Raw genomic sequence first — 14,288 nt, forward strand, 5'->3', positions numbered from 1 at the left:
ATACAAGCTTGCCCGCTTTCATTACTCATTATGTACAGGGACATACATATTATGAAAAAGGGATTGGGAGATAATAAACTCGATATTCTTTTCAAAGGACTAATACAACATGTTTACAGTGTTCACAGCATGGGTAATAGGAATATTCTGGAGAGCTCTCTTTAAGTAGCAGAATCCATTGGGTGGAATGTAATGATGTGTATGTATGTATCCGCACAAATCCTGTGTCTAAACATACATGCGAACACACGCATACACGCTCTCTTCTATTTTTCTGTCCTCTATTAACCCCCAGTTTCTATGCAGCCTTCACTTTACCACCTGAAACTCACCAGTGCTACTTTAATAACAAAAGGCCTCCATAAACAAAGCTCCCTTTTTATTACAGTGATACCTTTTGTTGCCTACGTTGACTACAATCCTGTACTAAGCTCCTTTGGATGCAAATATTTTTTCATTTCTCTCCTCAATCAACCTTCTCAATTCTAACTAAGGCAGAGGGGAAGAAAAAAAAAAAAAAAAGAAGAAAAAAAGAAAAACAACCCACACTGATTCACGCATTAATTCAGGGACCAATCTTGCAAATGTTCACATGAGTAATCCTTCCTCAGATGAATAATCCCTCTGACCACAGCAGACTGATTAACAACAGTGCAGATTCAGGTTTTCAGGATCGGGCCCGTCCCCTGATGCTTGGGTTCTCACCCGAAGTTTAGCGGATGATGCTCCCTCTCCTTTTGGTAGATGAATTAGAGGCCCACATGCAGCTCTCAATTATGTTATTTGATTACGCAGCTGATAGACTGATCCTGTCAGCACCCCCTAGAAAGCCCAACAAGCTGAAGTAAACAATCCCAGCTGAGTTAGAAGACTTGGCAGGATCGGGCCCTTTCATAGTAGCTGGGAGCTGTATCTTTGAATTGTGATCAGAATGTGTATCTTTGCTATCAACGGTCTCATGTTTTATTTGGAAAAATCTCAATAAAATAAGCTAGCAGGGAATCTGGGAGTATGTGGGCTGATATAGTTACCTAGATCTAAAGAAGGATAAAGGACTATTTAAAACCAAAATTCACCCGTATTGTTTATTTATTTGGAACAAAACTTGCCTGCAATTTATTTTATATCATTCAGCGAATGATGGTTCCGTGTGCTACCGCTTTTGAAGTTCAGCAGAAGAATCCCCCTCCAGCAACCTTTCGGCCTGTTCCTGCCTTTCTTTACTTGCTCGTTTCCTGGAGAATGAAGATAGTCAGGACTGATGTATCACTGTGCCCCCCTCCCCTGCACCAAACCATGTTCATTAAAAACTTGCTGCTAGCGAGGGCCTGATCCAGCTCTCCTGGAAGTCATTGGAAAGCTGTCTATTGACGTCATGGGGATGAGGAGCATACTAATGCATGCGAGTACCTTTACTAATGCGGGCAGTCCTGTTAACAACACCGAAGTTGTTCACAGGATTAACAGCAATCAATCAAGCCCTTTGAAAGGCACATTAAAAGCCAAAGCCTGGTCTGCAAACCCTTTCTCACACGAGGTGTGCGTATACCTGTGGCTGGTCCCGCTGCATCTCTCTGCTCCCGGCCTGGCAACGTCGGTGCGTTTTTCCAGCTGTGCTGATTTGGGGTAGCATTTCTTCTGGGGAGGTAAAAATTGCTGGCAATCTACTCCAAAATATATAGCGTTTATGTTCCCAAAAAAACCACTAACCAGAGTGAGGAGCAGGAGCAAATGGGGCTGTAAGAGGGCTTGGGAGGGGGTTGGTTTTTTCCTGCAAGTAGACACATTAAAAAAAAAAAAAAAAAGGAAAAAATTTTAAGTGTTTTATTTTGGTTCCAAGCAGATAAATAATTTTTACTCTCTGGGAGAAACTGGAGCCTGTTACAAGAGACCTTATTCTTACAAAATTCCTGTGGACTCCCCTGTTTACGGATTGCTGAACTGGACCCACTGTGATTACACTGGGAACATTTCTCACTTGGGAACTGTTCGGCAAAGGCTGGTTTATAGATAACAATTTCACTCCTCCTTTGCCTGTATCTGTTTAAAATCCAGTACAGCCCCTTGTACATGTGTAAAGGTGCTTATGGGGTATAGCTTATTTCCATCCACAGCAGCAGCTGTGTTCATCTCAGAGCCCTTGTAGCAATATTTGTGTCCGTATTATTTCATCCTGCCACCCCTCACAGCTGTGCCTGTGCACCAGGGGGCTGTACTTGAACAGCATCCATTTCTAAATGACTATACTTACGGCTCTGTGAAAACGGGGCGTGGACCAACTCAAAGTTTTAAAAAATATATATTGTTATAAAAGGGACACCCTCGCTGAGCAACAAAATGACTCTTTTCACTGCCCTGTTCTTTTAATTGGCTTTCATTTGGGATAAGCTGTGATTGCAGGCAGAGTGGCCTGCTCACGGACAAGGTGTTAACAGAGCTATCCCTGGGATGGATCAGTGCCGGATGCTGTTTCACTTTTCACTATAGTGGATATTCCTTCTTTAAAAAAGGTTTAACAAGTCTTCTTTCGGTGAGCCTTCCCAGCTCTATCACGGGTACGGTTTTAATGTTCAGAAAGAGCGGATATGAAGATTTTTAATGTCCTGTTTCAGGGTGGGGGGATGCTGGAAGATTTTGTTTCATGTGGGTTTTGTTGTTGTTGTCATTCTTTTATCACAGTCCAAGGCACAAGGCAGAATTCGAAAGCAGGTGAGTCACGGGGCTGGGAATTTGGGAGAGGGGCTGTCTGAGGGTTTTACCCACCCGCAACTCCTGCGCTGTCAGATCTCCGCGTCTTTAGCCTTTAAACGTTGTAAGTGCGTGCCCGGGAAGGGAAGACAGACAGATCCCCCCCTTAGACCCCCAATAAATAGCATGCCTGGTCAGACAGCAGACAATGCGCCGTGCCTGCCACCAGCCCGGCATTAGGCGTCTGACAGCAGCTGCCTCCCCATTAGCGGCGAAAGATATTTAAAGAGCCGTAAAAGGCAGCGAGGGCTGCCGGGGGCTCTGCTCGGGTGTCGCCCCCAGGTGCGGACCCCGGGGGAAGGAGAGGGGGGTGGGATCCGGCGGGGCCGGGCCCGTCCCCGCCCCACCGCCCGCCGCGCTCTCCCCCCCGCTGCGGGGACCGTCGGTGGCCCAGGGGAGGGGCACAGCCCTGCCGCACCCCCCCCCCCCCCGCTCCCGCCCCGGACCCCCCCTCCCAGGATCGGGCCCCTCCGCCCTCGTCTCCTGGCAGGGGCGCTCGTTTTAAGGCACGGGAGGACTTGCAGTCACAGGAGTAGTTGCAATAGCTGAGCCACCTGCATTGGGTTGGGTTTTTTTCCTGAAATTATTTTTATTTTTTAAGGGGGGCGGGGCAGGACACTGCCTTGCTGCTCTGTTATTAAAACAAAAGCCAAATAAAGTGAACGCTGCTACAAGGGTGTTGTGGTTTTGTTCCTTTTTTGTTTGTTTGTTTGTTTTTAAAACTGAAAGAAAAATAAATCCCGGTCGATAAAACATGCAGGAACGTTGCAAATTTAAACTAATAACCTCCCTCCTCCACGGCTGCCCCTTCCGTTTACAGTCACACGTGTTACCGGCGCCCTGCCCGGCGCTCCCGGGGGACCGGCGGCCGGGAGGGGTCCCGCTCCCAGCCCGCCCCCCGGGGTCGCCGCCGCCTCCGCCGCGGGGAGCAGCCGGCGGCACCGGGAACAATAGCTGGGAGCCCCCGCCGTGCCTGGGGGCAGCCCGGACCCGGCGGGAGGGGCCGACGGGGGGTTGCGAGCACCCCCGGGGTAGGGGAGATAAGCGGGGGCCGTGCGGCTGCAGCCCGGCCGGGGTTGGGGGGGTTCAGGCCAGGTAACTCGCAGGCTGCTCCCAGTGTTGCTCCGAGCTTCATCCCCGCACAGCTTGCATGGGAACAGGGGGAAAGGCGGGTGGGGGGGGGGAAGAAAAATTGCTCTGAGCACACGCAGAGCCTTGTTTTGTTACTGCCGGGATTACTGATATTATTATTTGGGGGGCAAGGGGGAGTTGTGTCCTTAATCCGAGCGTCCCTGCCCTCCCCACCCCCAGATGCTATGAAAGGAGAGCTGATTTCATTTCCACCATACAGTACACTTTGTCTAGAGAGCATTGTTCGGACAAGCAACTCCCGATCCCTGATGACTACAAAATACGATTTATGTTTCCATCAGAGAGAGACAGAATATCCTGATGGCTTGAAAGTCGGGCAAGAAAATCTTATCTAATCAATCCCCTTCCAATACACATACACACACACACGCACGCACACACACCACACGCAGCTAGTATAGGAGATAACGCCCGCACTGATTGTACGTAAAATGAATATCGGCAGCATGAAAATTAACAATAGTCATCTCGATATTTTTCGTCTCCCTCCAAAGAGCTACAATAATACAGTTTGCGCCTTTCCTAGCTTGATGTCATCATCATCAGCATAATTAAAAAAAAAAAAAGAGCTTAAAGAGCATGCATTTTTTTTTAGATGCAACAAGAACAGATATAGTAGAGAGCTTGTAACATCACAACCACAACAACAACAGCAAAAGCAACCTCTGAGCCCGAGGATTCGTCCGTATCTGAACTGCTTTTATTATCAATTGCGAAATCGTAATAAGAGTAAATAATAAACAAGAGACATCATCATAATAGGAAGAAGTCAGAACACCTTGGGTTTGTTTTTTTTCCCCCTCTCAAATAAAAAGGCAGTTTTCCCGATGATCACTGAAATTATAACGACAGCGATTGATCGGAGGGCTTGCAAAGGAAAAGGAAAAAAAAAAAAAATCATCATCATTGGTCCTAAAAACGCAACCGTTCCCCTTTGCTCACTTGGCACAATAGAAATTGACTGTCTCTCAAAGAGCCATGCGCCTAGTGCTATTTATAGCCAGGGGCTGTGTTGGAAGATACCATTAAGCTTCTCCCGGGCAGACAGACAGGGGGGTGGTTGGATGGGAGGAGGGGGTTTAGCCAGAGTAGAGGCAAAAGCAATCCCCCACCCCCAGCCTCCCTTCCCCTCACACACACACATCCACACACTCACACCCCACCCCCTAGTCTGGCTGGGAATTTGAACCGATCCAGCCTGTTTAAACGGAAAGGACACAGATCTTCAATGTAAAAAAAAAATCAGATCAGACCCAGAGAGAGAGAGAGACGGAGAGGGAGGAGTGTGTGTGTGTGTGAGTGTGTGTGTGTGTGTGTGAAAGAGGGAGAGGGAGCGAGAGAGCGAGGGAGAGGGAGAGAGAGAGAGGGAGAGAGGGAGGGAGAGAGAAAAGAAGAGGGGGAAAAAAAGGAAAGAAGATTTTCTCTATGTATATAAAGATGGCCACGTTAGCAAACGGACAACCAGACAATACCAGCCTGAGTAGCAATCACAGCAACCCCAGCACCAACGGGCATATGAACGGATTAAACCATAGTCCCGGAAACCCATCCACCATCCCAATGAAGGACCACGATGCCATTAAGCTCTTTATTGGGCAGATCCCCCGTAACCTGGACGAGAAAGACCTCAAACCGCTCTTCGAGGAGTTCGGGAAGATCTATGAACTGACGGTGCTGAAGGACAGGTTCACTGGCATGCACAAAGGTGAGTTACCTCCTGAACTTTCCCGGGAGAGATCGGGAGAGGAAGGCAGGCTCCCGCTCCCTCTCTGGGTCTCTCTTTCTCTCTTTCCTTTCGATTTCATTTCATTTTATTTCATTTTTGGTTGGCCCGGGGGCGGAGGCGGCAGGCTGGGGGGGCAGGGAAAGAAATAATAGACCCTCCTGGAAAGAGAAGAGAGAGAAGCAGGGAAGGCAGTCAGCTCCCTTTGGTTTATTTCTTAGTATTTGTATTTCTTTCGCCCCCCCCTTTTTTTCTTTTTTTTTTGGGGGGGGGGGAGACGCAGCCACTTGCGAAAGCCGGGGCGCCCAGGCGAGCGCCGGCGCGGCGGCGGGGCGGCAGGCAGCTGTCCGCTGGCGGGTGGTGCTGAACGGCGGGAGAGGGCTCCTTGGTTTATCTTGGGGGTGCGTGTGTCCGTGTGTCTGTCCGTGTGTTTGCGCGGAGCTGGGAAGCCCCTGTTTTACAACTGTTGTGTATCTGGCACCGGCGCCTTTTCTTTTTCTTTCTTTCTTTCTTTTTTTTTTTTTGTTGGGTTTTTTTTTTTTTTTTTACATTTTTATTTTGACTGCTGTTACAATTATTATTTGTAGTCCGCTCCAAAGCCAGAGGCGGAGGAGAGTGAGTTGCTCCGGGGAGGGTATTTCATTTTGGTTTTGTTCAGTGTGGGAACAGGAATATAAACAACAATAAAAAAGCCTATCTCAAGCGGGGTGGGGGGGGGTGTACAAAATCACAACGTGTGTGTGTGTGTGTGTTGGAGAGGGTGAACCAGGAGGGATGGGTGGCACTTTAGTTCCAGAGGGGAGAAGTCTCTGAGCAGGCATATTCCAAGCACTACTTTAATGTGCCCGAAGTCCATCCCGGGAACTTTTTAGGTTTTCTTTAAAGGCAGTGGAGACGTACTCCCCATGCGATGCCTCGCTCGCTCCATCTCTGCCTGCTCCTTTCCCTGCTTAGCTTAGGCTCTCCGGAGGTGCATTTCAGATTAGATGATGCTAGGTTTTGGGGGTGGGGGAGGGTGCGTGTAGTGGGGGAGAGATGCTCGGATCCTCGGGTAGGAAAGTAGGACTTGCAGAGAGGAAGTTGAAGATAATTTGCATGGTAGCCCCGCTTAGGAGCAGGAGAGACCCAGGAGCGAAGCGAGCCACTTTATTAACTCAGGTTCTGTATATATGTGTGTGTGTGTGTGTTTATTTCATTAGATATGTAGTTATTAAAAAAAAAAAAAAGAAAATAAAAAGATCACATCAGAAGTGATTGGGGTGTGACTTCAGATTTAGTGCAGGAGGAGAAAGGGTTTTGCAGGGGGCCACGGAGGGAGTGGAAGTTGCATCTGTTACAGGAGAGGTTCAGTATCAGTGTCTACTCCAGCTTGGTGGACTCCTGGCAGGGAGAGTCACTGGTAATGGCATTACTGGCTTCCCAGCTTTCCAGATGCCTTGGCGAGTTGTAAATCTTGAACTTAACGGCATGTTTAGCAGGCATCTCTTCCCCCTTCCCACTCACACTCCTCCTCTCTTCCACCCTCAGGAAATGTGAATGAAAATATACCCTGACAGTGCAAAGTACCAGTTTTGCACAGGCTAGAGAAAATATTCAGGGCTCGGGGACCAGGGACTCAGTCCAAGTTATAGGATATTTCTTCCTTCCTTTCTTGCCGGTTGCTCCAAACACCCTTCTCATATTTACAATCATCAGTGTAGCCCTTTCGAACCTTGCTTTCTTTTCAGACTAGCTTCCTAGAAGCCACATCAAGGTCTGACATGATGTTCGTCATTTCAACATGACATCCGTACTGTAATAATTATTAATAATAACATTAAAAATAACAGTAAGAAGCACAGGGAAAGAAAGGTCCTGGGAGGTTTCGTCTAATAGATGAGGCGTAGTGAGAGTAGCCACTGAGCTCGTGTGTGCGCGCATGTGTTTGCAAAAATTATCTAAGCTTTCTGTAAAATAAAAATAACAACAGTAAAAGCTACACTGAAGAGAATCACTCAACATAGTGTAGAGGAAATCTTTGAGCTAACACCTCGATAAAGGATTTTTGTGGTGGGGGGAGGTTATTTTGATTTTTTGATGAGATTTTATTCTTTTGTTATGTTCTATCTTAAGCCTCTAATTAATCAATCTATGCGCTAACTTTAATTTCTATTTCATAGATGTGATTTCTTCCTCTTTCAGTTCAGTTTTGCTTTCACTGTACGCCTGTATTCACAGAGACAAACTCAGGAAGGGGGGGAGGGAAGGAGAGAGAGAGAGGGATCATTTATCTTGCTTGGATGTGTTTAACACATATTCCTGAATTAAGCAAGATACTAACTTCATTTCCCTTCATTTCATTTCTGTTCTAAAGCTGCAACCTAGGAAAAAAGCCAGGTGGGAAATCTTGTCACCTCATCAAACCGAATTGCATGAGTTCATCTTGAAAGAAACAGTCATTTTTAACCTCCTAGAAGTTTTGGACTTTGGAAGGAAAAATGATGATGATGATTGTTTTTTCGCAGGCTAGGGTTTGAGTGAAGCTTCAATAGGCACCGAGTTGCCAGCGTTTCAGAGATCGGTTTTATTTAGTACATCCGAGAAGAGTTTGAACTCCTTTCTAGCGATGCCGCTGATTTATTAGCTAATCCTGATAAAAATGTGCCTCTGGCTACCTGGAAAAAAATTACTTTCTTGCCAGTAGTGATTAATTACTATTAAGTCAAAAAGCATGATGGGGCTTTGAAGGATGAGGATTGTGTTTGGCTTTTTTTTTATTATTTTATTTCATTTTATTTCATTTTTAATCTTTTTTTTTTTCTTTTCCCTTCTCTAAATGCAGTCATGTGAAGCATAGTGTTCACTCAGATCTCTTTATTTTGGCTTTGCTTTGCAGGCATAGGTGAAGAATTGCACAAAGATAGTCCAACTTGGCTCTCAGGGGTAGGATGGCAATATGAAACCCCAAGATGCTTTCCATAAGTGATGTATAATGCTTATACATTAATTGATCCATCACTCTCAGTTGATTTCATTCCTAATCCAGGGGATGAGGCTGTGGCAGTGGTATACCTTGAAGGGTTAATAGTGGGCTGTAGTTTATTTAAGTGTACGGAGAGCAAACCTTGGGTGTGGAGGGCGAGAAGGTGGGTTTGTGTTGGGAGGAGGGAAGAGACAGGAATTAGCTTAGAGTAAAAACGTAGCAGCCAGAGTAATTCCAGGTGTAAATCCATTGAAATGAGAGCACAGGATGTGCATTCTTGAAAATATTATTAAGAGATCCTGTTGTGGTGCTCCTGTATAGCAGGAGGAAATTGAAGATTAAGAACCTGAAGATAAAGTACATGACTATGCCCCCCTCCCAAAAAAAACTATCACAAAAGGAGAGTGAAGTCCCAGGTTCTCTCACCAGCAGCCCCGGCTGATACCAGGCCAGATACCAGGGAAGAGGCAGGGGAGCACGATTTTCTTGCAGACATGCGAAGAGAGAAAAGGGTACGGGGGAAGCAGCATGTGAGGGAAGGCGGGAAAGGCTTGCCAGATCCCCGAGAAAACAAGCTTTCATGGCAGGAGCGTAGCTGCTGCATATTTCCCCCGTCCTCGCTTCTCTCCACACGGGGCAGGAACAGGCTCCTGCGGTGGTACTTTGCTCTAGGGTTGGGAAGAGGCTGTGTGCTGAGATCCGCAGGTAGAAATCTACGGGGGGCTGAGCTGACCCACCCACGCGCTCACACATACACACGCACACATACACACGCGCGGAGTTAACTAATCACACTTGAACAATTTAGCAAGCCATTCATTCATAACTTCCCCCCTTCTTATCTAGCAGTGGAGTATGCTTAAAGGCTGAGTTACTGGGAGACATAAAGGTTAGTGCTCTCAGGACAGCCATATTATAATGCATTATCTTTGAAGTCATTTAAGGCCAATTTAAGTGGTATTTAGTATAATATTTATGAATTAATGTAATCTAAATATAGGACTGTCCCCATAGGTTTAAACAGCCTTTTCTATCGAAGCTTGCTTGTACCCAAGGCCTGGAATGTGTTTTAATTTAAAACACACAGGTCTCCATAATATTCTATTTAGGAAGTCAGAAGAAATCAGCATTCCACACTTAACTGAGATTTACCGAAACACATGCGGGTGAGTACACTTAAAGAGTGGGGACAGTGTGCAGTGGGAAAGCAAGAGTCTTCCATAGACCTGAGAGCTACAACATCCTTTCAACCCTTCTTTGAGGGGGGCAAAAAAGGACAAACCCCCAAAACCTCCTTGAAAGCCACCATTGCAGTCCCGTGGTTAGGATGGTGATCCTACCTGACCCGAACCTCACTCGACAAGCATTCAATGCAGCTAGAAAAATGCAGTATGAAAAGAATAGTTTAGTTCTTTTGCTGCTTTACCTTCTCAAAAGTATAAATAATTTTGAAATTTAAGACACCTTGGGGGCAGGTAAACAAGGCTTCCATTCACTATATTCTGTTCTGTTTGATTACAAAGATAGATGATAGAAAAATTAAAACCTTGTTAAGTCTAAGGATGTTTATGAAGGTTTTGGATATCTCAGAAATTCAAAGGTGCAATGAAAATAAACATTCAGTTAAGATGATATATTTGTATATATGTATAAATGTATAGATTTGTGTGTGTGTATACATACAGAAAAAAGAGTTGTATACACATTCACGCATATAGCCTTTGGGAAATGGAAATTTAGTTGAAAAGAAGCACGACGCAATACAGGTGCTGAATAAACTCCTCCATAATTGAAACATAAGGCTTGCCTGGCTGAAAGCAACACATACAGCATTTAGTATGGTAGTAAACCAAACAAGTTTTAGGGAGGTAAATGCACAAATAAACTGGAATAAAACAGAGGAGGCTTTATGCCTTAGGTCTAAAGAACAACCCCTTAAAACAATCAAAATGCAATTGGATAGCTTGATGGAAGAGAGAGGAAAAAAGCAACCCCCTGTACATTATAATCTCCCGTACAGATGAGCGTGTATGTGTTTTGATAATGTCAAACAGATAGCCCAGATTGCTTCATAAATTAGAAGGCTATATGATAACTCTTTTTTCAGGGGTCTGGACATGGATTCTGGTTTCTAAAAGCAGCTGCAGCCAGTTATGATGCTGTTGTTACGGTTGTGTCAGCATTTCCAATACAAACTCCAATTTTCTGGGATCTCTCGCTTGGCTGTTAAGTTTTGCACTGAAAGCTGTTCTTCAGCTAGCCCCACTACCATATCACTAATCCTCCTTACAAGAATGGATTTGTTTTAAAGTTACATAATGTGGAGGAAAGAAAGAAATTAAAGTTTGTGTTTCTAGAGTTTTTGTTTCTTCTTTTACGTTTCTCCAGGTTAGACTTATATTTCTTACACATTTATGGATTATGATCGGTTTTGTCCCTCAGTGTCTACATATACTGGTGCCTTTGGGCATTTTAGGGAAGGAAAAAAAGGTACTTCTTTTTTTCTTAAAAAAAAAAATAGTGACAACAACCAAATTTCATAGTATTTACTTGGCCAAACCAAGGTTTTAATCAGAGGGTGAATCAGAAACTTACTAATTTCTGAAGTATAACAACAGAAACAGGGTACAGTTTGTTTTTCTTTTCTTTTATTTTTTTTTCCTGTGTTCAGCCAGAAAGGATCGGGAACATCAGCACTGAAGTAGGGGGAAAAATTGAGGATCCTTGTCACCTTGGATGAAAAGCGTGGTTCATCTGGTCCTGTATCCTGCATCGGCCAGTGGCCAGTGCCACAGACAGGGCTTTCTTTAGCAGAGGAATTCAAATTGCGTAGTATAATAAAAGCCAGGCAGCTGATGGAATAGTCTTTTGAAGGAAGTTGTCAGAGAGTATCTGGAAATTTTGCCTGGGTAAAGAGTGAGTGAGATTGCGGAAAGTGTCTTGTGCTCAACCGAAAAGTGGATTGTACCTGTCAAGGAGGGCGGACAGAGGACTCTTTATGCACGGTGGTCAAGAGCAAGGGGCAGAAGGGGCTGGATGATCGAGGAGGGCCTCCCCTAGCCTTAAGAGCTGGAAATACGCAGCCACATTTTTCAGCAAGACGTCAGGGTGTTTTTTATCATGCATACTCTGTGCGCATGCATACCAGCCGCACTGACCCGACAGACCATAACGACACTAAAGGAGCTGTTACCGTCCCTCCCGTCAATCAAGTGTGAACCGAGGCGGGTTTATACGACAGGCAGTAATGGTTCCAAGGGAGAAAAAGTGGGAGAGATGATCTAGGCTGTTGGGCCGCTTACCTGCATTTAAAATAGAGAAAAAGCATCAGATACCCAAAGACTCACGTATGTGTTGGCTATAGCCTTACAATAACAGTCCATAACTCCAGAGCTCAACATGACCAGTCCACCAGGTGCTGTCTGGTTTCTGGCCCATAAGAGTTAGCACTAAGCAGGTGAGGTGTTAAGTGAGCTGAGTTAAATCCCGACCTTAACAAATAGGCTGGTGTTTCATTAATCCCAGCATCATCTTTACTTAGGGAGCGAAGGCCTGTTGCCTGCTTGCTGGGCAGAAGGCAGTGAGATTTTTCCCATCACTTCGGTGGGTTCACGTTTGGAAATCCTGGTGCAGGCTTGCACTTACTTAGTGTTTCACATTCCCTTTAAAATTCTGGATTGTGGATTTACCTAGCAAACCACAACACTTGCAGTTAATGCTACTGGCTTCTATGTTTGCCGGCTTGTCCCTTAACTTAGCTTTCCTTCTGTAAGTGAAACTAAAACTAAAACAAGGCTGAGGAACTGACAAAAGCCTGACCCCTGCCACATTTCTCACTCACTTAACTGCTCCACCGATGCCCGTATGACTGTTGCCAGGGTTTGTCATGGCGGACTGACCCTTACGTATTAAAATCTGCAGCGGAAAAAGGGAAAAATAATAACCATGGCGAGTTAAAGTTATGGCTTTTCTTCCACCGTCGCTTCACTGACTGAGCTGGGGTATATATTATAGGGGACTCTCTCTCTCCGTAACTCCTCGAGATGCATCATCACATTTTGGGGATCGCAGGATCTATTGAATCACTTTGTGCTGCATCGCTTGGTGTGGGCTGGAGTCAGGATGTCACCACAGATATTGCATTTGTTTGCTTTTGTCACCGTGAACCACAGCCTGAATGCACACACAGGTGAATGCAGCTTTTAATGTGCATTCATTATATCCAACTGACATCCCCTCGAAGGAAGAGAGGGCTTATTATTGTCGCTCCTTAAAATAAAGATGGATGAGAGCTCTAAACCTCTCAAATAAAGTGCCTGACCATACGTAGTAGCTAAAAATAAATCATATACGGCCATCTATTCCATGTAAATGAATGGCAAGACATATAGATATAGACATTGTGTTAAGTTTGTCAAGCAGAAGCAGCCAAAAATATCGATCAAGGCAAGGGGGAAAAATTGATAATGAACTGGACTCCAAGAAGACTTTAATTGACAGTGACTTCTGTGAACCAGCTTTGGACAGTATATATAAACTGACCACGATGTAACTTTATTGCAATGCACTCTCCTTTAATTAATTGTCACCTTTGTTAAGACTGGCTACAGATCAAAGGTTTAAAGATACTTAACAGGTTCTTAGTAACAAACCCTTCAGATGCATTAGAAATATCCGACAGCTCAGCCAATGAGGCATGCAGATTTCGATCTACCTCACCCTTATCTGTTTATTTCTCCCTCCTTTGTTGAACATGGACAATCATTGTTTAACATTAACTATTTCATAGATGGCTTTGTTGGCAACGTTGATGCCTCCAGGGATATATCGTTGCCGGTGAGGGGGGCCTTCGTTGTCAGATTTGTCAAAGTATTCTTCCACCAGAAAGTTGCTTACGGTTTGAAAGACCAAGGTGCAGTGCAGACACAGCTTGTAACGCAAGCTATTCTTTCCCCTTTACGTTGTTGAGGTCTGTAATTTCCTTATTTAAATCTGGAAAACATAAAAAGATATCGTTTACATGAAAGGTGCAGCCGAGAATTAACTTTTATGTGAAAAGTGCATATGCAGAGAGATTCAAGTGTGCCTGCCACGTCTGTATATCACACACACGTGCAACCATTTATTATATGTGCATATTAATGAAAACATGCATTCAGTACAGACAGGCTGATATATGTCTCTAAATAATTCCTTTTTAAAAGACAGTATAGAGATCATACTCTTGCATGAAAGTGGCAGGTGACTTAACAGGCTATTCCTGGAATTATATGCAGAGTTTAATACGATATATAGCTGTTTGTTCATTATACTAATTTAATGATACAGTCACACTTAATTAATCCATGTCTGGTTTATTTGTACATTATGTCTGAGTCTCCAAAATATTTTAGAGGCAACCCGGCTGACTTCCCGGTGCGGTGGGGCAGATAACTCTGGACATGAAGCTTCTTCAAACAGAATAAAAATGGAGCTTTGCAGACAGAGTTGGTCTGATGAGATCTGACTGCATATTTGGCCTGTTTCTAATTCAAATGCCTGTGTATATAATACACAGAGACTGTGTATGCACACATGTATGGAAAGGGCAGACTTACATTTGCACATAGTTCCTCTCCTTTTCAGTCCCTAAGGATAGATTCGCATCACATAATATGCATCACTCACTGCAAACGCACACAAATATCTTTGTTGGATTCGGTA

The 14,288-nt window shown here is 44.8% G+C and overlaps 1 protein-coding gene across 4 annotated transcripts in view; it reads left to right on the forward strand.

Moving 5' to 3' along the window:
- Window positions 1-5,078: 5,078 nt before the first annotated feature.
- The window catches only part of LOC142074819 (CUGBP Elav-like family member 4), a 717,496-nt gene continuing 708,286 nt past the window's right edge, over window positions 5,079-14,288 (forward strand). For 3 of the 4 annotated variants that reach the window (XM_075135697.1, XM_075135699.1, XM_075135701.1), the window contains exon 1: window positions 5,230-5,605. In XM_075135697.1, coding sequence (XP_074991798.1) covers window positions 5,326-5,605 — 280 coding nt within the window. In that variant the 5' untranslated portion in view covers window positions 5,230-5,325. Of the gene's footprint in view, window positions 5,606-14,288 lie in introns of all 4 variants that reach the window. The other variant, XM_075135698.1, reaches the window with a different exon arrangement.

Source organism: Calonectris borealis, chromosome W (genome assembly GCF_964195595.1).
Source record: "Calonectris borealis chromosome W, bCalBor7.hap1.2, whole genome shotgun sequence".
Lineage (NCBI taxonomy): Eukaryota > Metazoa > Chordata > Aves > Procellariiformes > Procellariidae > Calonectris > Calonectris borealis.